The 22,748-nt window shown below is 43.0% G+C and overlaps 1 protein-coding gene across 2 annotated transcripts; it reads left to right on the plus strand.

Annotated features, from left to right (window-relative positions):
* The first annotated feature begins 13,725 nt into the window (after nt 1-13,725).
* Nucleotides 13,726-20,042, plus strand: MARCKS (myristoylated alanine rich protein kinase C substrate). Of its 2 annotated transcripts, none has more exons than XM_070733379.1 (2): nt 13,726-14,759; nt 16,882-20,042. In XM_070733379.1, exons 1-2 carry the CDS (start codon nt 14,658-14,660, stop codon nt 17,647-17,649), a joined length of 870 nt encoding a protein of 289 aa, XP_070589480.1. In that variant the 5' UTR covers nt 13,726-14,657; the 3' UTR covers nt 17,650-20,042. The 2 variants fall into 2 exon arrangements, with proteins under 2 accessions (XP_070589480.1, XP_070589481.1); XM_070733380.1 differs by lacking the exon at nt 13,726-14,759 and adding an exon at nt 14,986-16,440.
* Nucleotides 20,043-22,748: the final 2,706 nt, after the last annotated feature.

The following is a 22,748-nucleotide window of genomic DNA, read 5'->3' on the forward strand; positions in this document are numbered from 1 at the left end:
GGCCACCTCGCCGCTGTCACAGCCCTTCCCGGCAGAGCCCTCCCCAACAGCTCCGGCTGCCAGCGCACAGCTCTGCTCGCCCGAAGCCTGGTGTTGGGGCTGGAGAGGGGGCTTCGGGCTCTCGGCTTCAGCGGCCGCCATTGAGCCGTTGTTTTCGCGGCGGCTGCCCTGCGCTTTTTAAATGCGCCGCTTTCCTGCGCTGCTTTCTCGGGCAGCTGGCTTTACTGGCCAGTGCAGGGTGGCTGCTACGACAACAACAACGACGCCATGGCGTCCGCTGATGCCGAGAGCTGTCAAAGAGGCCCTGAAGGGGGACAGGGCGGTCCCCACCGCCTGTGTCAGCGGCGAGGTGTGCTTGCCTTGTGGAGGGGGGAAGGCGATGGAGGTCAGGGGTTTTCAAGCAGCTGCCTCCCCCCCCACTCAATGGACAGTTTTTCAATTGCCATCGCCTTTTCCTGAATTTCGCATCCACTCACCGCGGAGGTGAAGGGGAGGAGGTGGAGAGGCAAGGAGGCGGGGAGGAAAGCGGGCCTGCAATTGGCTAATTTATTTCTCGCCTTTAGGGAGAGGAACTTTTGCTGCTCTGCCTAAAGGCGAGAAATAAATTGGCCAATTGCAGGCCCGCTTTACTCCCCGCCTCCTTGCCTCTCCACCTTCTCCTCGCTCAGCAGCCGACCGCGGTGAGTGGACAGGAGATTCGGGAGCTTATTATATTGATCAGTAAAATCTCGTGAGCCGCCCTGGGCCGGTTGAAAGACCTCATCGGGCCGCATCCGGCCCGCGGGCCGTAGTTTGGGGACCGCTGATTCAGATTATAAAATGCACCCAAATTTTCAGCCTCTTTTAGGGAGGAAAAAGATGTCTCTTATACTCTCCCCAAAAATGTTAATAGTATGCTATCTATAGAATTCTGGTTAAAGTTTTATCTTGAATATTGCCACAATTATGATAGGTTGCCATAGACACATGGCCCAGTAAAAATATCAGATGGCAAGCATTCTGAAATAATTCAAGCCAAAAGTTACATTTATATGTGATAAAACAAATAAATGTTGGAGCAGGATTCATTAATACAGAAAATTCTTAAAGTGAATATAAAGATCAAACCATAAATTTTTCTTTTGGGCTTAATGAAAAAAGACTTGGGGGGTGGGGAATTGATTTTTTAAATCTTATATATGTTGACCTGTGTTTTGTACATAAAGTAGTTTTATGCATAAACTGCATAAAAATGGAAAGATATTTTGATTCCTACAATGGATAAATGGCTGCAAAAGATGATGAAGTTAGCAGAGATGGCTAAACTGACTGTTTTGATCAAAAGAAAAGAATAGAAGTACAGTGGTACCTCTACTTAAGAACTTAATTCGTTCCGTGACCAGGTCCTTAAGTAGAAAAGTTTGTAAATAGAAGCAATTTTTCCCATAGGAATCCATGTAAAAGCAAATAATGCATGCAAAACCATTAGGAAAGAAATAAAAGCTTGGAATTTGGGTGGGAGGAGAAGGAGGAAGAAGAGGAGGAGGACAGTCACTGCCAAAGGGAGAAGGTGAGGTGAGGGAATAAAAAAAATCCAAAACTTTAAGGCTTAAAAAAAAAGAGGGACTTTGAGGCAGCGAGGAGGAGCACATGCCTCCCACACACCCAACGCAAGGCTGCCTTCAATACACTGCACCAGAGAGAGAAACCCAGTGGCAGGAAACTGGCCGGGTCTTCGGGCCACTCTCAAATTTCCTGGGAAATTTTTCCGGGCTCAGGTTCTTAAGTAGAAGATGGTTCTTAAGAGGAGGCAAAAAATCATGAACACATTGTTCTTATCTAGAAAAGTTGTTAAGTAGAAGCGTTCTTAAGTAGAGGTACCACTGTACTTTTGTTTCTACTTGGAAATCACTTCTGGACTTTGTGCTTGAGGTGAAAAAACTGAACCTTTGATTTTGAGTTTTATTGATTAGATAGATCTGTTGTTATAGAAATTGATAGTTTATACTATTGTGGAAAACTAAAAAGTTGATGTTTGATGTTAAAGGCTTACTCTACTGCACCAGAGAGAGACAGAAGTCAATGTTTTTTTCTTTTCCCCCTTTTTTTATACACTTCTCTCTTCCTCTTTCCCTCCCTTCTGTTTCCTACTATTTAGAAACATAGAAACATAGAAGTCTGACGGCAGAAAAAGACCTCATGGTCCATCTAGTCTGCCCTTATACTATTTTCTGTATTTTATCTTAGGATGGATATATATATATTTACTTTTTTATTTTTGTATTTTATATTTATAAACTAATGAAACTGTTAAAAGTTGGAGGGGAAAGTTACATTTATATATGTCCCACATCTTGGTTGTTAAATGTTCTCTTTCAGTGGTTTGAGAGTTCTGCAAAGCTCAACAATTACTAGGCCATTTATTTTTATTTCCAAAGAACAACTCAAGCCAAATGAATATTCCTTACAAATGTTTTCTGTTTAAGTAAGAACAATAGAATGGTGGATAGCCAGGCCTCCCACTGAATTTAAAAGGAATTTCATCCCACAAAACTACATGCAGAATGCACCCAGAAGTGTACTGCAAACTGATCTCTGTACAGAGACTTTGGATGATGAGGGGTCCTTGGGCTTGTTTTCTTGCAGACCTTTCATTACCCTAATTAGGTAACATCATCAGTGCTAGCAGTGTTGCCTAGTTAGAGTAATGAAATATCTGAAAGAAAAAAACAAGCAAGCTCAGACAACACCTAGGTCTCCTCATTTCAGTCCTGAGCTACAAATATTCTCCTTTATTGGCATTATGCATTACATGAAGCCATACAGTGATCCCTCGAGTTTCGCGATCTCGATCTTCGCGAAACGCTATATCGCGATTTAAAAAAAAATATTAATTTTTTTAAAAACCACTTCCGGGTTTGGCTTCGGGAGTCAGCTGGGAAGCGGCGCGGCTGTTTTAAAAGGTCGCAGCCGGCCTGGGGGGCTTCCCAGCACCCCCCTCGAACCCCCAACCTGGGTCTTCCCGGCCGCCCACACAAAGGGGAAACCCCGGCTCCTCGCTGATGCCCGCCGCTCGCCCGCCCGCCAGCAAGAGGGGGAAGACCCAGGGAAGGTTCCTTCGGCCGCCCCGCAGCTGATCTGCTCGGTAGCGCAGCAGCAGCGAGGAGCCGAATCGGGGTTTCCCCTTTGCGTGGGCGGCGGGGAATGCAAACTCCACCATCTACGCATGCGCGGCCATAGAAAAAAGGGCGCGCATGCGCAGATGGTGTTTTTACTTCCGCAACCCTACATCGCGAAAAATCGATTATCGCGAGGGGTCTTGGAACGGAACCCTCGCGATAATAGAGGGATCACTGTAGTTTGTTTTAAGCCTGATATACTTTAAAAGCCACCATAACTGGGTTCAGGTACTGCGTTAGGCTATATTCCATGCCATGATGCCTGGCTTTACACAAAATGCTGTGCCAAAGCTAAACATGCCATACCATTATTCATTAGTATGATAGTTTGCATTAGCATGAATAATGAACCCAATCAATGCCTTTTTCCAAAATGAGATATATGACAGACATTATGGCGATCACTTTTTTCCTACACAGAAATATTGAACAATGTTAATGCAAGCTTCTTCAACTAGATGTTTTCCAGGTATATACTGAGATTCAAAATCCTAAAATTCCCAGCCAATGCGACTAGATGGGATCGAGATTCCCAACCCACATGGAAGATAACAAGTGGTTTTTATGTTATCATTTTATTTTATTTTTATCCTGCCTTTATTATTTTTACAAATAACTTCAGGATGCCAAACATATCCAACAAACCCTTCTATTTTTCCCATAACCACCATTCTGTGAGGAGGGTTGGGCTAAGAGAGTGTGACCAGCCCCAAGTCACCTCACTGATTTTCATTGGCTAAGGCAGAACTTGAACTCAACAGTTTCTTGCTTTCTATTTCTCGAGCCTTAACTATTTAACCAAACTGGCTAAGGCTAGGATAGGCAAAGTTGGCTCTTCTATGACTTGTGGACTTCAACTCTCAGAATTCCTGAGTCAATCATGCTAGCTCAGGAATTCTGGGAGTTGAAATCCACATGTCATAGAAGAGCCAACTTTGCCTACCCCTGGTACTAAGGGAAATTGTGTAAAGAAGTATACATTCACAGCAATAGCTATTGTATCTTCTAATGAAAAGAATCCTTCTCCTCAGACCAACAGATGTAAACATTGTTATGGTGTATTGAACTGTCATCTTATGAGACATACAAACAGTGCAGAGCTGCCTCAGGAAACCATTTTTAACTTGTTTTATAAAGATAAATAGCAATCACCTTTAGACTAATATACCACTCCATAGTGCTTTATAGTATTCTCTGAGTGGTTAAGTCAGCTTATTTCCCCCAACAATCTGGATCCTCATTTTACTGACTTTGGAAGGATGGAAGGCTGAGCTCATCTTGAGCTGGTCAAGATGCTGTCTGTGAGCAGAGTTACCTGCAATACTACATTCTAACCACTGTACCATCACGGCTCTGCATGCTTGTAAATGTTGGTGAATGGCTCATTCTAAGTTTTAATATCATAGATAATAAGATTTAATGTTTTGAATTGTTCTATACAATTCTTGGAGAGGAAAAATAAATAATTTGATGACAGAAAATGCCATGGAACTTTTGGAATTTTATTTTGGGAACTCAGTTGTTGTTTTTTAAAAAAACATAAACTGCACCAAATAGTTTATGTGATCCAAGCCATGAGAAAGTTTTTTATTTAAAATCTTCTAATACATGTTTTGGATATGTTGTGTTTCATCGGAGACCATTATGGCTATGTAACTATTCTGTGTGAGGAATCAAAACTCTGATTCAAATTAACTTGCCAAATTAACTTGACATCTGAATCAATTAGGATAATTTCAGAAGCTGCTTTGCACATGTAGAAAGATATTCCCTGAATATATTTTCCAAATTGAAAACTGATATCATGTCTCTTCCAAATATGAGGGCTGCATCAGCCTTAAGCTTAACACTACAACTGTGTCACCATCATACTATAGGAATGGCACAATTCTTGGAAAACCACTACATGGAAAATAGGCTGGAGCTTTGTGATAACTCTTTCCTTACAAAAAAGTCTCCTACAGCAGAAGAACACATTCTTATATGACACGTATCCTTTGCAACACCATACCACCCAAAGTTAAGTATACTTCTAAACTTTTGCTATTGCAGGGGTGTTAAATTGGTGGTCTGAGGTCTGGATGTATCACATGCAGGCCATGCCCACCCCAGCTCCACGAAGAGGAAAAACATCACAAAATATGTGACAGCAATGTGACACTACCAGTTTGATGCCTGTGAGCTAGCCGTTATTTTAAAACTGTAATCACCTATCTCCTTTTTTTTTTTTATTTCTAGGAAAGTCAAAGTAATTTTGTTGCTACTTCTCCTGGGGTCAATTACTGTTGCCTATCCTGTGTTTCCATGTTGCAACATGTCTGAAACATTTGTTACATACAACAGGCAAATGGACTGGACTACCCTTTAATACACAAAACTTTCCTCCCAAGGCTTGTACTCTTTCTGTACTGTAGCTGGTGTCCAAAAACAAAACTGCTTTCAAATAAGCCCTTCTTTCGATGAAGCTCCCTTGCAAATTCACACTATAAACAACTGCATATTGATTTATAGCAGTGTTTTTCAAACCTGGCAAATTTAAGATGTGTGGACCTCAACTCCCAGAATTCCTTAGACAGTATGGCTAGTTGGGGAATTCTGGGAGTTGACATTCATGCATCTTAAAGTTGCCAAGGATGAAAAGTAATGGTTTATAGTATGCTTCTGTGTATTCTTGATTTGTGGAGTGACATTTAAAAGCTTCAAATGGGAGGTTGTGGCACTCAAAATGAGCCTTGTGTATGTGTGTTAATTAAGTTACATTTGATCTCAGTAAGCCATTTAAGAATCTGAGTCCCTTTTCTGCAAAATAAAAATGTTGAACTTGGCTCCCAGCACAAAGAACAGTGAAAATTGATATTTATAGCACATTTTATAGGATATACTCCCCTTAGAATATAACACTTGTAACTTGGCATGATTAATGATAATTAATCACATGTATAGCACTTTTTAATGTACCAAGTTGGTTTATTATCTCTATCTGTATTTTTACCCACATATAACAGCATGCTAAAATTCCAAGGCTATTTTTACAGATATAACAAAATTAAACCTCCCAAAGACACCAGGTGACATTTGAACTCTGAATTTAGAAGTCTGAATGTTAGAACACCATCAATTTTACAATTTGCCTGGCTGGCCTATGTGACACTACTGAGTTAAATCGATTATAATTGACCAAACGTATCTCCTACTGTCTTATTCCTTTAAAACCAAGGAGAATTAGCAGATATCATTCTACCCACAGAAAACACTGATAGGTGTTGCAAGGGTCATCCATGTTTGACAATTTCTACTACAACTAATCACACATTTCTCTCTTTTTCCCTTTTTTGTATCAATGTAAACAATTCTGAATATCCAGTATAATGGTCCTTACAAATTATGAAAGAACAATGTGGGGACTTAAATTTGTAAAGTAATAAGCTGTAAACCATAAACTACAACCCTGCTAATTGTAATTTAATCAATAAAACAGGTTCAAAACATGGCTTTCCACAAGATTTAACCCCAGTTTGAGTTATGGATAAGAACAAGATTTACCTGAAGGAATCTACCAATCCAATCATTAATTATCTCTTATTTGTTACATCACTGGTGTTGGAGGAGGGGGGGAACTCTTCTAAAACCATGGAAAACTTCGGTAAATGAACAGGGGCCAAAACTGAGCAACAATTTTGCATCCAACATCCATACCTGGTTGTAAATCATAGATGACTTTAGATGTCTATGACATCACAGGGACAAAGTTATAGTTTCCACCCTCCTTTTTGCATGTAGCTGTGATTTAGGATAGTTGTTTTTTTTTACACTAGTAGGTGTGATAAGCATTAACATTTCTTTCTTTCGGCAGGAAATACCATAGGTGCAATTTCTGCTATTAACAATATTAACCCAAAAAACGAAGGTGCCTTTGCTTTCTTCTTAGTCACCCCAAGCATAATCTCATATTTAACAACTTAACATATGGAATTGCATCTTAAAGGATGGAACATTGTATCCAGGTTTATGTTTTAAAAGCAATTGTAAAGTCAAGTGAAAAAGCAGTAACACCGAAGTCCTAGGTTTGGGCTTTGCCTACCTCTGTTTTGGGATGCTGTGGCTGACAGACTCTGAAGCAGACTGACTTACATAACATCTCCCAGTCTTATGCAACAAGGTGGCACTGCAGATACTTCTCCAGAGTGTCTCAAAGAAAAAAAGGACACAAACAGAATAAATAGAATTGTGCAAAAGCAAAATTCCGAAATCACTGATACTATCTACCCATAAGGTATTCAGGATCAGAAAATGAATTTTCCACACGGCATCTACTTGCTGCTTGGAACCCTAAGTGTTCTGTTGGTATATATCATATATTTATATCTGTGTTAATTAAGCACGGCAAAATCCACAGGGCAGTGATGGCAAACCTTTCTTTCCTCGAGTGCCAAAAGAGCGCTATCACGCTTACAGGAGTGCCCACACCCATAATTCAAAGTCTGGGGATGGCAAAAACAGCTACCCCACCCCAGAGGAAACCCTCTGGAGGCTGAAAACAGGCTGTTTTCCAACTTCTGATGGGCTCAGTAGGCATGAGCCTGTTAGGCTCGTGTTTCTCTCCCCCCAGTGATGGTGAACCTATGGCACCTGTGACATGCAGAGCCCTATCTGCCAGCATGTGAGCTGTTGCCCTTGCTCAGCTCCAGCACACATCAGCCAGTTGATTTTCAGCTTGCATGGAGGCTCTGGGAGGGCATTTCTGGCTTCCAAAGGGCCTCCAAGGGGGAGGGCGATTTTGCCCTCCACAGGTTTCAATGAAGCCTCTGGAGCCTGGGGAGTGTGAAAAAGGGCATACATAGCCCACCAGAAGTTAGCAAAAGGCATGTTCCTGGCCTCTAAACCATCTCCAGGCAGGCAGAAGTGACAATTTTTGCCCAGGCATTGAATTATGGGTGTGAACACTTGCACAGGTGCAATAGTCTGTTCACCATCACTGTTCTAAAGGCTTCCGGGACCGCCTTCTGCCGCACGAATCCCAGCGACCAGTTAGGTCCCACAGAGTTGGCCTTCTCCGTGTCCCGTCAACTAAACAATGTCGTTTGGCGGGACCCAGGGGAAGAGCCTTCTCTGTGGCGGCCCCGACCCTTTGGAATCAACTCCCCCCAGATATCAGAGTTGCCCCCACCCTCCTAGCCTTTCGTAAGCTCCTTAAAACCCACCTCTGTCGTCAGGCATGGGGGAATTGACATGTTCCTTCCCCCTAGGCTTATAAAATTTGTGTATGGTATGCTAGTGTGTATGATTGGTTTTTAACTTGTGGTGTTCTTAAAATTAATTTAATATTGGATTTGTCTTGTATTGCTGTTGCTGTGAGCCGCCCCGAGTCTGCGGAGAGGGGCGGCATACAAATCTGATTAAACTAAACTAAACTAAACTAAACTAAACTTCCATGGAGCTGGGAGAGGGTAAAAACGCCCTCCCCCATCCCCTCCGGAGGCTCTCTGGAAGCCAAAAATACCCTACCAGTCTCTGTGCCAGCCAAAAATCAGCTGGCCAGTACACACATGGACATTGGAGATAAGCTAGGGCTTTGGCTCACATGCCAGCAGATATGGCTCTGTGTGCCACCCGTGTCATAGGTTTGCCATTACTGCCATAGGGAATAAGGCAGGGGTGAAATGCTCCTGATTTGCTCGTACCTGTCAATTGTTGGAGAGACATTTGCAAAGCAGTGAGGCTCCACTCACCTGCCTGGATGCCGCCATTCGGATTCTTTTACCTTCTGTGTAAGCGCAAAGTGTTCTGTGCATGTGCAGAGGTAAATGCATCCAAATAGTGGCATCTGGGTGGGTGGGTAGAGCCTTCTTTGCATTGCCTTCGCAACTGGCTCTCCAGTGACCAACAGACATGAGCAAACTGGGAGCATTTCACCCCTGGAATAAGGCATGATACAATGATGGCTGGTGCTTTTAACACATTTATTGGAGATTTGTAGCATGACTGTTAAATGTATGTTTAAGTGATCCTTTCTTTTTACCTCTTTATTTCAAATCATTTCCACAGACCTCTTATAATATTGATACACCTTTTTAAAAAAAAGTTATATACACATCTCTTTTTTTGACGCTTGACAAAATAACCCCTCTACTCTCATTCACTTATTCCTAATAAGTGTGCATAAGGCAGGAAACCTAAAATAGTTTTAGGGGCTGTTTTGACTGGTAAAAATGTTAATAGCATATTCCACTTGGAAAATATAATTTGAGAGTGATGCAGTGATGAAGGTGTTGGATGAGGACAAAGCTGGCTAGGTTTAAGTTTAGCTTAAGACATGGATGCTCACTTGTCAGTGTTAGACACTTTTCTAATAGGGCTGCCCTTATGTTAGCCAATTAGAAGAAAGGAGCAGTGTATGCCTCCTAAATTTAAGGCAGGATATAAATCAAAGCAGCAAGCTGGCTGTCTAATTTATAGAAACCAATAGGGGCCTTGGAGTGAAGCAGTGGAACCATGGAATTCACCTTTCTGTTGAAGCAGCTATCTCACACTTCCTTCCACCAGCAATAGTTCTAACATAGGCTTTACTAAAAATGTTTATCTGCAAAAGCAGCCTAGCAAAACATTATGAGCTATTGGCTGGATTTATAAAACTCAGGACTAACCCATGGTTAGTTTGTGACTCCACCTGCTGTTTGTGGATCCAGCCAAGTATGGTTATCTAGTGGTTCAGCGCACGTTGATCGAAGTCACACAATTAGAGCAATTCAGGAAACCATGGTTTAGCTAGCTACAGGTAAGCATGTTGAGAAACTACTTTTAACTGGTGGATTCATATTCAAATCTTCATTCAACCAGCATCTTTTGGTCAGTCTCAGCATTGACACTGTAAAGATGATAAGGATAATGATTAAAAATAGGAGTATAAGCTGCTTCGATGCTTTTAAGGAATACTTTCGAAAAGACTTCTTCAAACAGGGGGATACACTCCAAGACCAGACAGGTATTAATACCACTCTATAATGCCCTGGTCAGACCACATCTGGAGTACTGCATTCAGTTCTGGTCACCACACTTCAAAAGACACATAGAAACTCTGGAGAAGGTGCAGAAAAGAGCAACCAAAATGATTAGGGGACTAGAAACCAAGACTTACGAAGAGAGATTGCTGGAACTGGGCATGGATAGCCTAGAGAAAAGAAGGGCCAGGGGGAACATGATAGCAGTCTACAGGTACTTGAGGGGTTGCCACAGAGAGGAGGGGGTCACACTGTTTTCCAGGGCACCAGAGGGCCAGATGAGGAACAATGGTTGGAAGCTGACCAAGGAGATATTCAACCTAGAAATAAGGAAGAACTTCCTGATGATCAGAGCGATCAACCAGTGGAACGGCCTGCCAGCAGAGGTTGTGAACTCCCCAACTTTGGACATTTTCAAGAGGAGATTGGACTCTCATTTGGCTGGGGTGCTGTAGAATTTCCTGCTTAAGCGGGGGGGGGGGGGGTGTTGGACGATGACCTGCAAGGGCCCTTTCAACTCTAATAATAAATTAATAAATAAACATAGCTGGCTGGAGAATTCTGCAAGTTGAAGTCCACAAGTCTCCCAAGTTGCCAAGTTTGAAGACCTCTGCTTTAGAAGAATATCTGTCTGCTATTTTTTTTTAAAGCAACTAAATTCTCTCCATTGCTAATCAGAAGCAGGAGGGCAGGCAGGCAGATGCGGAGATGACATCCAGGGGGTGGGGGGGATTCCAGACTTCCCAAATCCTGCTTCTAGAGAGCACAGCCACAGAATTGCACCAGAAATTCTCCTTCTCAAGTTTTATCTAAAAAGATCTCCTGCACCACAACAGAAGAACTCGTGCACTCAACTGTCTGAAGCCATGAAGTCACGGCAATTTTCAAAAAAAAAAAAAGGGGGGGGAGATGAATCTATTCCATATGAAAAAAAGCAAGGTGTTTAATGAAAGACAACTCTTTTTTCCTAATACATGTGTGGTGTTTTGTTTTGGGTTTTTTTTAAAAGCTTCTCTTCGCCCAGTTCCCCCCCCCTTCCACCTCCCGCCATTTTCCTTTCATCCGCTTTGTTTCTGAGGGCCTAGAGATAAATGATTGCAAGCCTCGCCAGCCGCGTCTTCTCTCACAGCGACCCTCCAAGTCCAAGACGTTATTCTTGACGATACATACACACACACAGAAATATGCGTGTCCAAGACAAGGCGAGGAAAACCGGAGCGAGCCCCATGGAAGAATCCTGTTCATATGACCGACATCAACCGCTCCTTCGGCTCGCAAGCGGTCCCTCTTGGAGTCTCCTCCTCCCCGCCGCCTGGGGCTCAGCCCATCTTCCTCCGCCAGCCCTCCCTTCCCTTCCTCCCCTACCCTTCCCCTTTAGGGTCCATCTGTTGGGCTTTTCAAGCAACCCTCGCCCCTCCAGGCGCCTGGCTTCACGAGGGCCCCTCCCCTCCCTTTGCGAATCTTCCCCGGCCGTCGCCTAGGAAACTAGTCGATACCGCGTAAATAGGCACCCTGCAAAAAAAAAAAAAAAAAAAGCAATGCAGCCGGTGGTAACAAAGAAGCAATAAAGGAGCCGAGCTTCTCAAATGACACTTAAAGAGAAAGGAGAGAGAAGGAAGGAGGAGAAATCACACACACCACACACTCACTCACACACACACAACCCAGACTAGCTCAGTTTGTCCTCTCCACCCCTTTTGATGCAGATGCTGGAAGAGAGAAGGCTCTCGGCGCCTTTTTAGAGACGGAATTCGCAGCAATTTGAACCAAGAGAGAAAGAGGAAGACCAGATAATAATGCAGATGGAACGTAAACCGCGGTGGCTGGTGGTTTTTTTGCCCCCCCCCTCTTTTTCCCTCAGTGAAGAAAATCAACAGGCTCCCCAAAGTGCATTTTATTATTTTTTTACAAGCGCCTTGGATGTTAATGGATTTATCCAAGATTACGTTTGGCTTCGGGAGTGCCACATGTTCACACACACACACAAAAGGGGGGGGGGGGGTCGGTTTTTCTTCCACTATGCCGCCCTCCCGCCCGAGTTTCCCTAAAGGACGCTAAGCCTCGCTCGTTGGCACTAGGCACGTCTGACAAAAAAAGGGGGGGGGCAGCTTTAGGGGAAAATAAAGAGTGAATAATTCATCGAATTGAACACAGCGTGTTCCCTCCTCTTTCTGTTAAAAAAAAAAGACGGAGTGGGGGGGGGGATAAAGATGAGAATACAAGCAACGCGTTTTGCACGAACGGAGTCGATCCATATTCCCGGGAGTAGATTGAACTGAAGGAAAGGAATTGTATCTGAAAGAATACCGTTGGGCGGGGGAGGGAAACAAATGGCAATGAGGAAAGAAGGAAGGAGGAGTTTCAGTGGGGTTTTTTTGTTTTTTAAATATGCCTTGTGAATTTTGCCCGCTAGAAATGAAATATTCCTTGACGGGAGTGCCATCTTGCTAAATAAAAAAATACTAGAATGTTGGCACATTCACTGGGGAGGATGGGCTTTGGGAGGGGGGTCTGTATAGCGGCAAATGCATCAATCCGCACTCGTCACACAATGAAACAGGAGGGGGAGTGGGGAGCAGAGGAGAGAAAAAGTACATGCCATTAATCTTGAATCCTTCACCTCTTCCCCCCCCATCCCCCCTCTACAAACAAGCCCACCGGCTTCTTAACGTTTCCGGGGGAATATATGCAACTCGCTCGACCCCCTTGGTATGTGCTTTGCAACCAACGAAGCGAGAGAGATATCCCCCCCGCCAACACACACACACCGACATTTCCTATGGCTCCGCTGTAGTGATTTAAACCCAAGGGATAAGAAGCAGCAACTCAGCAAGGATTAAGCGGTTAAGCGCATCTGCTCGCCATGGCATGGATGGGGTTGTAGGGAAACGCGAAACTCTTTTGATAGGATCCGGCTGTTTCTTGCTCTTAAAGACGACTCCCCCCCCCTTTCTTTCGACATCCAGAAATCTTGGCATTGTCATGCAACACAAACCATCATGGCTCCGACAAGCAACGTATAAAACGATTCAGATCTGAGCTCTGTTGAATTGGAAGCCCTTTTTTTAATGTTACACGTGGATGCTATTTAGACACACAGGGAGAAACTGACATTCCTACAGTACTAGCATAATAATAATAATAATAATAATAATAATAATAATAATAATAATAATAATAATAATAATAATTTTTAAAAGGTTTTGCAATAGGCAGTTTCCAAAAAAAGATTGAAATCAGAACTAATCAGGCAGCGAAATTTAATGAGAGGTGTAAGCTTCTCGCATTCCCTCCCCCCCCAACACTCCGTATTGTTGGGGACGAGGGAGTAAAGCGTTCCACCTTCAAGGTAACAGCGGCAGCTGCTTGAAGCATTTTTCACATCTGGCCTACAGACCTCATAATTTTCAAACTCGTGATCTCCCTTAAGCGAAACTCGATCTACGTGGTTTAAATACCTTCCAAATTGGAAGAATTGAACAATTGCAACCAATTAAAGGGTGGGGGGAAGGAAGAGGAGGACCAACCCTCCCTATCTGGCTTTTTTTTTTTTTGGAAGAAGCTGGGCAGGAGGAAGAGGGGGCGGCAGCGGGGGCGAGAAAATGAAATCACAAAACGCACACAAGTCAAACCATTGTCTGTAACTTAACGGGGGGGGGAGACTCAAGACACCAAACACAGGCTACCAACCCTGCAAATCAAAATCCACCCCCCACTCTGCCCTTTATTGTTATTTTTTTTACGGAGCATTTGGCAGGGGGCAGTAAACACCGTGCATCCTTCGATTCCCTCCCCCCTTTTTTCTTTTTTTAGCAAGAAATCAGAGCGCCAGCCTTAACGCCGCTAATTTATTTATGTTCTTCGGAGTATTAATTATCAGTCCAAGGCCGAATTCAAATTATTGCAATCGCAGCTCCATTGTTCGCTCCAATTGGAGGCCCCGCCCTCTCTTTTGTCTGGCGGCGCGTTGATTGGTGGACGGCGGGTGGGGGGCCGCCGTCAGTGCTTGGGAAGCCCATTCATCTGTGCACTTGGGCGTTGGACTCCGCATCTTATTAGCGACCAGGGAGATTTCTCCATTTTCCCCTTGTCTACAGTACGGCTACAAATCTGGGATTTTTTTATTACTTTTTTTTTGTACTAAAACTTGGGCTTCTGATATTTTTGCTCGACTATTTTCCTGCCTTTTGAATTCCTCCTTTTTTCTTCCTCTGCTGCTGTCTTTTTTTTTTTTTTGGTGGACCTCTCCAGCTTTATTAAAAAAAACCCACCGGAGTGCATATATTTAAACGTATTCGGCTCTCTTCTCTTTTCTCCCCCCTCCTCCTCCCCCACTGGTGTGTGAGTGTGTGTGCGCGCGCGCGCGTTTGTGTGTGTGTGTGTATCTCGCTGCTCTTCAAGGCTGCTGGTCGCCCAGCAATTTTATACGAAACGAACCTACTGTTCTTTGTTTGCCTTCCTTTTTGGATCTGCCGAGTTTCCTTTGTTGAATTAAACCAGCATGGGCGCCCAGTTCTCGAAGAACGCTGCAAAAGGCGAAACTACTGTTGCTGAAAAACCCGGGGAAGCGGTAGCCGCATCTCCTTCCAAGGCGAACGGACAGGTAAGAAAGAAGGAGCGGCTGAATGGATTGTTAAAAACTGGTTTCTGGGCTGAGTGCAAATGTTTATTCGGCTTTCCTCTTTTCTTCTTTCCGGGAGGGGGGGGGGGGATGGCTTTCCAACCGATCAACAGCTCTCTTTTTAAACAAAAAAAATACTGGCTGTTTATGGCACTGTGTTTATGGGGGTTTTTATTTTTATTTTTTGAACCGGTTGTACGTGTAATGCAGTGGTGGTGGGGGACAATGTGAGATGCTAGCCTAATGGATGGTGCCTTCTTCCTAGCTGGTCTCCGCAGGAAGGCTGATTTAACCACCATCCTTGCTTGTATATACATATACAGTATATATGATTTGGTGGTCGCATTGAATGGGCTCTCCCGCGGTTTCATGTACTTATAATAAGGCTTTTTTCTTTCTGCCTCCCCCCCACCCCAATCTTCGCCTTTGGCGTCTAGGGAGGAGAGATCTAGTTGATCGTGGTAGAACTGCCGGAGATACCTGAAAAGAAAGGTTGTGGTTTAGGGGCGCTGGAGTGTTTGTTCGCGTTATATAGAGGGGAAGGGGCTGTCGTGCGTAAATTGTCCTTCTCCATCTTGCTTTGCTCGTACGGTAGCTTTGCAGCTTGGGCTCTGGTGGCCTCTTCTGTATTTCCCTTTCGCCGTGTGCCCGCTTAACGCAGATGGCTCTTCTAAAATCCGACGAGTTTTAGGATGAGAATGCGGGGAGGCGTTGCGCGTGTGAAACGTAAATGGGCAAAACTGGCCCTTGCCGCGGCTTGAACCTGGGATAGCGGTGGATGTTACCGAGCGTATTTGTAATCCGCCCCGTATCCAGGCGCTATTCCCCCCCCCCTCCGGTATGGGATTCGTCCTGCCAATGCCAGCTTGGCCCGCGATATGCCACCCCTCATAGTTGCTCCAGAAAGAAGCCTTTGAGGCGCGTTCAGCCCCAGAGCGAGCAACAGATGGGTTCGTGTGAATGGTTGGCAGCGCCTCTTGCGAGGCGGAAAAAACCCAGGGTGCCCGTTTTCTGCTTTTTGTGAACTGAGGGAAAGGCGATAGGAGAGAGAAAAGAAAGCGGGTTCTCTGGGTCGAAAGCGGACGGGGAAGCTTTGTTCGCTCGTTGGAGCCGATTCCGGCCCAGCTCGCTCCTCCCTCAGCGTTGTTTCCCTGGGCTGTCCCACCGTCGGCCTCGAGGAGTGGAAGACGGAGCCACAGTGCCCTCTAGAGGCCGACGCTCGCTTTGGGTGTAGCGGCTTGGATCCGGGGAGGGAGGGAGAGAAAAAGGAAAGCGCGGAATGAGGGCCGGGCGACGTGTCTGGAGAAGGATGACGCGCGCTTCTCGCCGCGTAGCGCCCCTTAAGAGACTAGCTGGAGGAAAGGCGTGGGGGGGGCGTGGCTGGGCTCGGCTCTCCTTTCTTCGGCAGCCTTTGGGCGACACGTCACGCACCTTTTTCCTCCCCCCGCCCCTAGAAAGCCGCAAGAAGGTCTGAGGCAACGTGCTGCCACAAGAGACCACCAATTTTGTGACTTGATCTTGCTCTGCCTCTCCTAACAGCTTGTAAACCTTGGCTGGTTGTTGTTGTTGTTTTTAATGTATTTGTTTTGTTGTTTGGATGCCTTCAAGTCAGTTTTGAATTTCTGGTGATATAGCATGGATGACAATCTCTGCAGTTTTCTTGGTAATTTTTTTTAATTTTGGGGAGTGGTTTACCATTGGTTTCTTCCTAGGCAGAGTGAGGGAGCAGGGCTGCCCCAAAGTCGCCCAGCTGGCTTTTTGCCTAAGGCAGGACTAGAACTCACAGTCTCCCTTTGAAAAGCCTGGTGCTTTAACCACTATATGTATGTGTGTGTGTACACACATACAAAAACACACAATTTATGTTGCCCAAATTCCAATTGGACTCTGGATGGCCCAAGTCTGCCCCACTTTTGCTTTGGAGAAGTGGCAGGTGGTGTTTTTTCCTCCCCTTGGTACCTTCTGGATCAGAGTTCACCTCTCAGAATTTCCTCATTGGGTAGATGGAGCTTCTGGGAGATGAAGTCTCCAATCAGAGGCTGCCTTGCACCGGGGCTTAAAGAGAGCGTGCCCTCCAATAATACAGTCATTTTCCTCTTTCCAGGAGAACGGCCACGTGAAGGTGAATGGCGATGCCTCCCCAGCAGCTGCAGAGGCTGTCAAGGAGGAACTCCAAGCAAACGGCAGTGCGCCAGCGGAGGAGTCCATCAAGGAAGAGCAGAGCCCATCCGAGGCTGCTTCCGAAAAGGAGACCGCCGAAGCGGAGAGCACAGAGCCTGCCTCTCCTGTGGAAGGGGAGACTTCCTCCAAAACCGAGGAGGGAGCAACCCCGTCTTCCAGTAACGAGACCCCGAAAAAAAAAAAGAAGCGCTTTTCCTTCAAGAAGTCTTTTAAGCTGAGTGGCTTTTCTTTTAAAAAGAACAAAAAGGAGTCCGGGGAAGGAGCAGAGAACGACGGGGCTACGGCTGCTTCGGAAGGGGGGAAAGCTGACACGGCGGCGACCGAGGCGGAGCCTGCGGGCGACGAGGAAGCCAAGACTTCCCAGGAGGCGTCGCCTTCCGCCCCTGCCGCTGGTAGCAGCACAGAGGACGCCAAAGAGGAGACCGGGGGTTCCCAGGAAGCCCAGTTGGAAGAGACTGCCCCAGAGAAGCCCGCCGGAGAAGAGGCCAAGGCTCCTGAAGAACAGAAGCCAGAGGAGAAACAAGAAGAGGTGCCAGCGGCTCAGGTCCCAAGTGCTACCACCGAAACCACCTCAACTGAGCCAGAGGCAGCCAAAGCAGCAGAGGAGCCGGCAGCGGCGGCGGCGGCTCCTTCACAGGAAACCGCCTCCGAGTCTAGTCCAGAAGCTCCACCCACCGAGTCGGCAGAGTAAAACAAGGCAATGAAAAGAATGGCAATTTTGAGATGATTGAACTTTTCTTCCCCCCTGTTTGTTTGTTTGGAGTGGTGCCAGGTACTGGTTTTGGAGAACTTGTCTACAACCAGGGATTGATTTAAAAGATGTCTCTCTTTCTTCTCTTTCTCTCTCTCTCTCTTTTTGTCTCTACCCACAGATCCCATCTCAAATCATTCTGTTACCACCATTCCAACTCGGTAGAGGAGAGACTAAATACCTCCCTTTGCCTTGTCCCTCCTTTTTTTTTTTACATCAGTATTAATGTTTATTGCATATTTCGCATCTTTATTCAAAATGTAAACTTTCTTTTCTTTTTTGTCAGTCTATGGACATGCCCATATATGAAGGAGATGGAGGAGTCAATAAGGGATAGCAAATGAAGTGATAGGGGTCACAATGGGGAATTAGTGGTGCAGATAATTTGCCAAGAAAATGTGCCACAGGAAATAAGGGGTTAGTCTTTTTTTAAAAAAAGAAAGTTATTACAATGTATTTTGTGAGGCAGATGTTCTATAAGGTTTACAACACTACAAGTCTTGATTAAGAAAGAAAAAAAATCCAATACTCAGATTTTAAAAAAAAAATCATAGTCTTAGAAAATTCATTTAAACCATAGGAACTTTCACTTATCTCATGTTAGCTGTACCAGTCAGTGATTAAGTAGAAATACAAGTTGTATAGGCTTTATTGTTTATTGCTGGTTTATGACCTTAATAAAGTGTAATTATGTATTACCAGCAGGGTGTTTTTAACTGTGACTATTGTATAAAAACAAATCTTGATATCCAGAAGCACATTAAGTTTGCAACTTTTTGCCACCCTGCCCATTTTTTTTTTGTAAAATTGCAGTAATCTTGGACCTTTTAAAAAAAACAAAAAAACCACACACTATTTTAAACTCAACCAAGCTGTGATAAGTGGAATGGTTAATGTTTATACTGTGGTATGTTTTTGATGACAGCAGACAATGCTTTCTTTTTCCAGTTGTCTTTGAAAATAAAAAGAAAACAATTTCAGATGCAATGGTTTTTGTGTAGCATCATGTCTATCATGTTTTTTGTAAATACTGGAGAAGCTTTGACCAATTTGACTTAGAGATGGAATGTAACTTTGCTTACAAAATTGCTATTAAATTCCTGCTTAAGGTGTTCTAATTTTCTGTGAGCACACTAAAAGCGAAAAAATAAATGTGAATAAAATGTAGAATTTGGCTGTGTTTCTTTTTCTGGATACTCTTGATAGCTTAGTTGATTACTTGTATTGTTTAAATTTGTATAAAAAAAGGCACTTGTTTGCCCCTTAACATTACTCTCAATTTCTGTAGCATAGATTGCATGGCCTCCTGGCCCTATTAAAACGTATATCTGTAGACAGAAGATCTTTAAGGCCTTCTAAATAGATGTGTGAATTGGATTTTAAACTGGCCATGCCAGTGTGGACACCTGATTGACTAATACTGAGTTCTGGAGAGAAACTAGATTAAGAGACCAAATGTGTTCACAACATGTTTGCACCAGTTGACTTCAGCTAGAATGGGTATGTATGTAATCAAATCCTTAAGGATCGCCTTAGTATATTAGTTATTTCTTAGCTTGAGTTGACTTGACACTTTAGCTGTGGTTGTTTGGAATGTCTTGGGGGCTGAACCTGAGTTTTCCAACAGGGACACCAGAATTCAGGTGTCAAGACAGCAAAAGGTCCAATCTTACATGCAAGTTCTTAACCATTTTCAACATTACTTCAGTGCCTAACTTGAACACAACCTTTTCTGGAAGTTTGGGCTAGAGTTTTAAAAAAAGTGTTTGTTCTACCAAATGAATGAGCAATACTTTTTGTATATTACTCCCAACTACACATTAACAAAAATTGCTATATTTGTCTATAAAAGTCACTTGGTGCTTGCCTTTTAACTGTTTAGACATTTGGGCTAATTTCCACCTTGCTGCTCAGGGCAAAACAAGCCTTAATAAAACAGTAGTGGGCTTTTGTAAAAACAAATAATAGAATATTAATGTTGTTGGAGGATGGAAATTGATTCAAAGAAGCATTGTTCCTAGGTTTATAGATGAAATTTAGTGTTACATTTAACTTGCCTTCCCTCTGTTTTCAGTTGTAACTTGCTTTAGAAGCAGTTACACTTATTTTATGAGCGAGTGGCACATTAGCACCTTGTTCCCTAAAAAAAACAAAATCTGGGCTGAATGAGGTTTAATGGATTCCATTCCGAATACATACTCAGCTATCCATTATTATTTTTTTGGCTTGTATATATACTCTGGTCACCCTGGTATTTCTCTGTAGTGTTAGAAATGTATTGACTATTATGCTTTAAATGGCCATGGGATGAAATAAATGGATGTAAAATCTTCCATACCAGTGTCATTTTTGGACTCCATCTGTGAGACACTTTCCTAATCATAATTCTTGATAAGTATTGATGTGGTTGTACACCTGATCTGTGACTCTTGGCCCATCATGTGTTATTAAGTCATTAAAAATAAAAAGCAACTAGCTCTCATTTACACCTGCATACAGAGTGATTTAAATGGAATTATTTCTTTTATTCTCTCCACCCAAGTTATTTGAGCTGGGCCAAAGTAGGACACAGGCCAGTTTATGCATTGCAGATTGTGGGATTGTGTCCAGAGGGATATCGCAAGGAGTCATCATTTGCTGCAACTGTAGAGCAGTGGCCTCCAACCTTGGCAACTTTAAGACTTGTGGACTTCAACTCCCAGAGTTGAAGTTCACAAGTCTTAAAGTTGCCAAGGTTGGAGGCCACTGATGTAGAGTGACATCTCCTAGGATTGGATTTGCCTGTGTAGAATATGTGGTTTTGAAGATCTTATAACTTAATGCAAGTTGCAATGTCTTGTTTTGTTTTTAAAGATGGCATTACTGTTGTGCCAAATTCTTAAAATATAACCTATCTAAATTTTCCAAATTGGTTTGCACATTTCTTTTTCTTGGAAGAATTTAGATTTAAGTTCATACATAATACAGAAAATAATTTATGCAAAGCCATAAAACCACTGCTTTATTTCCATCAATACATCAAATTCCCCAATAGAAAGCAACGTGTAAATCTAATCAAGTAAAGCTTTTAATTACACAACACAGAAACTGGATAATTAGCCTTTGTATTGGAAACTGGTTTTAATTTTGCCAGCTGCCTGGTTGGTCACCTTATGTTTTGGGCTTTGGCTTGGCCTTACCCAGTATGGTGGGTGGAAAATGGTGGAAAGACTGGGAAGATAGTGAGAATGCTAAGAAATACCATGTCTTTACAGCCCGTCTATATTCAGGAAAGATTTGCTGCAAAGTCTAATCTTAACTCCATTTTGAAACATAAGGCTTGTTACTAGTACAACCACCCCCTTTTAGTCATTTTTCTATTAAGTTTAACACTAAAATAAAAATCTCTGCAGCTTCTAAAGGATGAAGCACTGGTTAATATTTTTGGATGAAGCAGACCAGTAGCAGATGCCTATGCTGTGGAACATATATATATGCTTAAATGTATTTGTACATGAAAAACTTACAGGATATTTGAACATAATAGACTTTTTTTATAACTTTGGAACACCGTAACTTAAAGCTATTTCCCTAATTTACCTGGAATAAACATTATCAATAATACTTAATATTACTGACATTTTAAGATTAGCGCTTAACAACAATAGTCAAGGGCTACATGGACACCCAAGATGGGAAATCCAGTTTGTGAAGATAGAAATAATGAGAAAAATATTAAAAGTCTCATAATCATGAAGTAGACTTCATGTCCCTCTCCAAAGAAAATCATAAAGAGCTGGCTCTTTCTCCTAGCACTGAGCAAGATGGAAACATGTTTGGTTGAAGGCATCCAAGGAAGTTTAACTGAAGTGCTGGGGTTTTATTTATGTTTTTCTTTTTATTGTGAGGTCCAGGTTCTAAGATGGGAAGCCATGCAAAAAATTTTTAAAATGAGTATAAATAACCATGAAAAGAAACAATGATTTATTGTAAATCAGTGGTTCCCATTTTTTTCTTCATTACCCATTACCACAAATCAGATAGTCTTTTTAAAAATATGGTTAAACCCTTCAGGTTATGTAAAGGTCCCTGTTGTGATTGTGTATTGGATTAAGATAACCTGAGGGTCACCTGAGTGATGCAAATAGGCATGGAGCTTTCTTGGAACTGTTGAAAGGACAGTGTTGTATACTGGAGATAGATAATGTCTTATTTCCCCAACCCCCTCTGCTTAGAGAGGGCTGTTCAATTTTGACATGGATGTCCTGTTTCACCTCTTTTTCAAACCAATGATCGTCTCTGTCCAAAATGTGGACTTTGCTGTCTTCAGAAGAGTGGTCTATCTCTTTTAAATGCAGATGGACTATCTAGATCAGGAGTCTTCAAACTTGGCGATTTTAAGGCTTGTGGACTTCAACTCCCAGAATTCTCTAGCCAGTCTATAGCTGCTACTGGAGCTGTGCTGGATGGAGAATTCTGGGAGTTGAAGTCCACAATCCTTAGAGTCGCCAAGTTTGGGGACCTCTGATCTAGATGGACTAAATGCATAATCTAATCCTTATGTGTTTGTTCTCCTATGTTGTGGCATCATATTATGAAGTGGTGGTTCACCAATATATGTCTCCAATATATGTATTGTTTCCCTCTCTATCTCCAATCTACAACACGGTCCTTTGAACAGTTCCAGGAAGGCTCTGCACTCATTCTATCCAGTCAGAGCTGAAGAAGCCTTTTGGATGAGAAATTAATGTCTTCAAAGAAAAAGGACCTTTGAGGCAACCATGACCTGGATGGATGACTGAGAATCTTCACAGACATTGATTCAAAACTGAAATATGGTGAAGAAATAAAGCCTTTTTATTATAAAGGGTTTTTTTCCCTGATGCATAATGTTACAAATAATTGTTTTTGTATACCTTTTTTTCTGGAAAGAGTGTAGAGAAACTGCCTCTAGTGATAGTTACTTTTGAATGATAAAACAATATGTGTGTATAATTACAAAGGATAATGTAGAAATAGTCAGTAATCAATGTAACTTGAAATAATTTTATTTATTTATT

The sequence above is a fragment of the Erythrolamprus reginae genome, chromosome 1, assembly GCF_031021105.1.
Source record: "Erythrolamprus reginae isolate rEryReg1 chromosome 1, rEryReg1.hap1, whole genome shotgun sequence".
NCBI lineage: Eukaryota > Metazoa > Chordata > Lepidosauria > Squamata > Dipsadidae > Erythrolamprus > Erythrolamprus reginae.

Bases quoted from the DNA above. Each gene is read 5' to 3' on its own strand.
- MARCKS (XM_070733379.1), top strand. From the start codon at position 14,658: ATGGGCGCCCAGTTCTCGAAGAACGCTGCAAAAGGCGAAACTACTGTT. The intron at 14,760-16,881 runs GTAAGAAAGAAG...TCCTCTTTCCAG, and splicing joins CTTCCAAGGCGAACGGACAG to GAGAACGGCCACGTGAAGGT.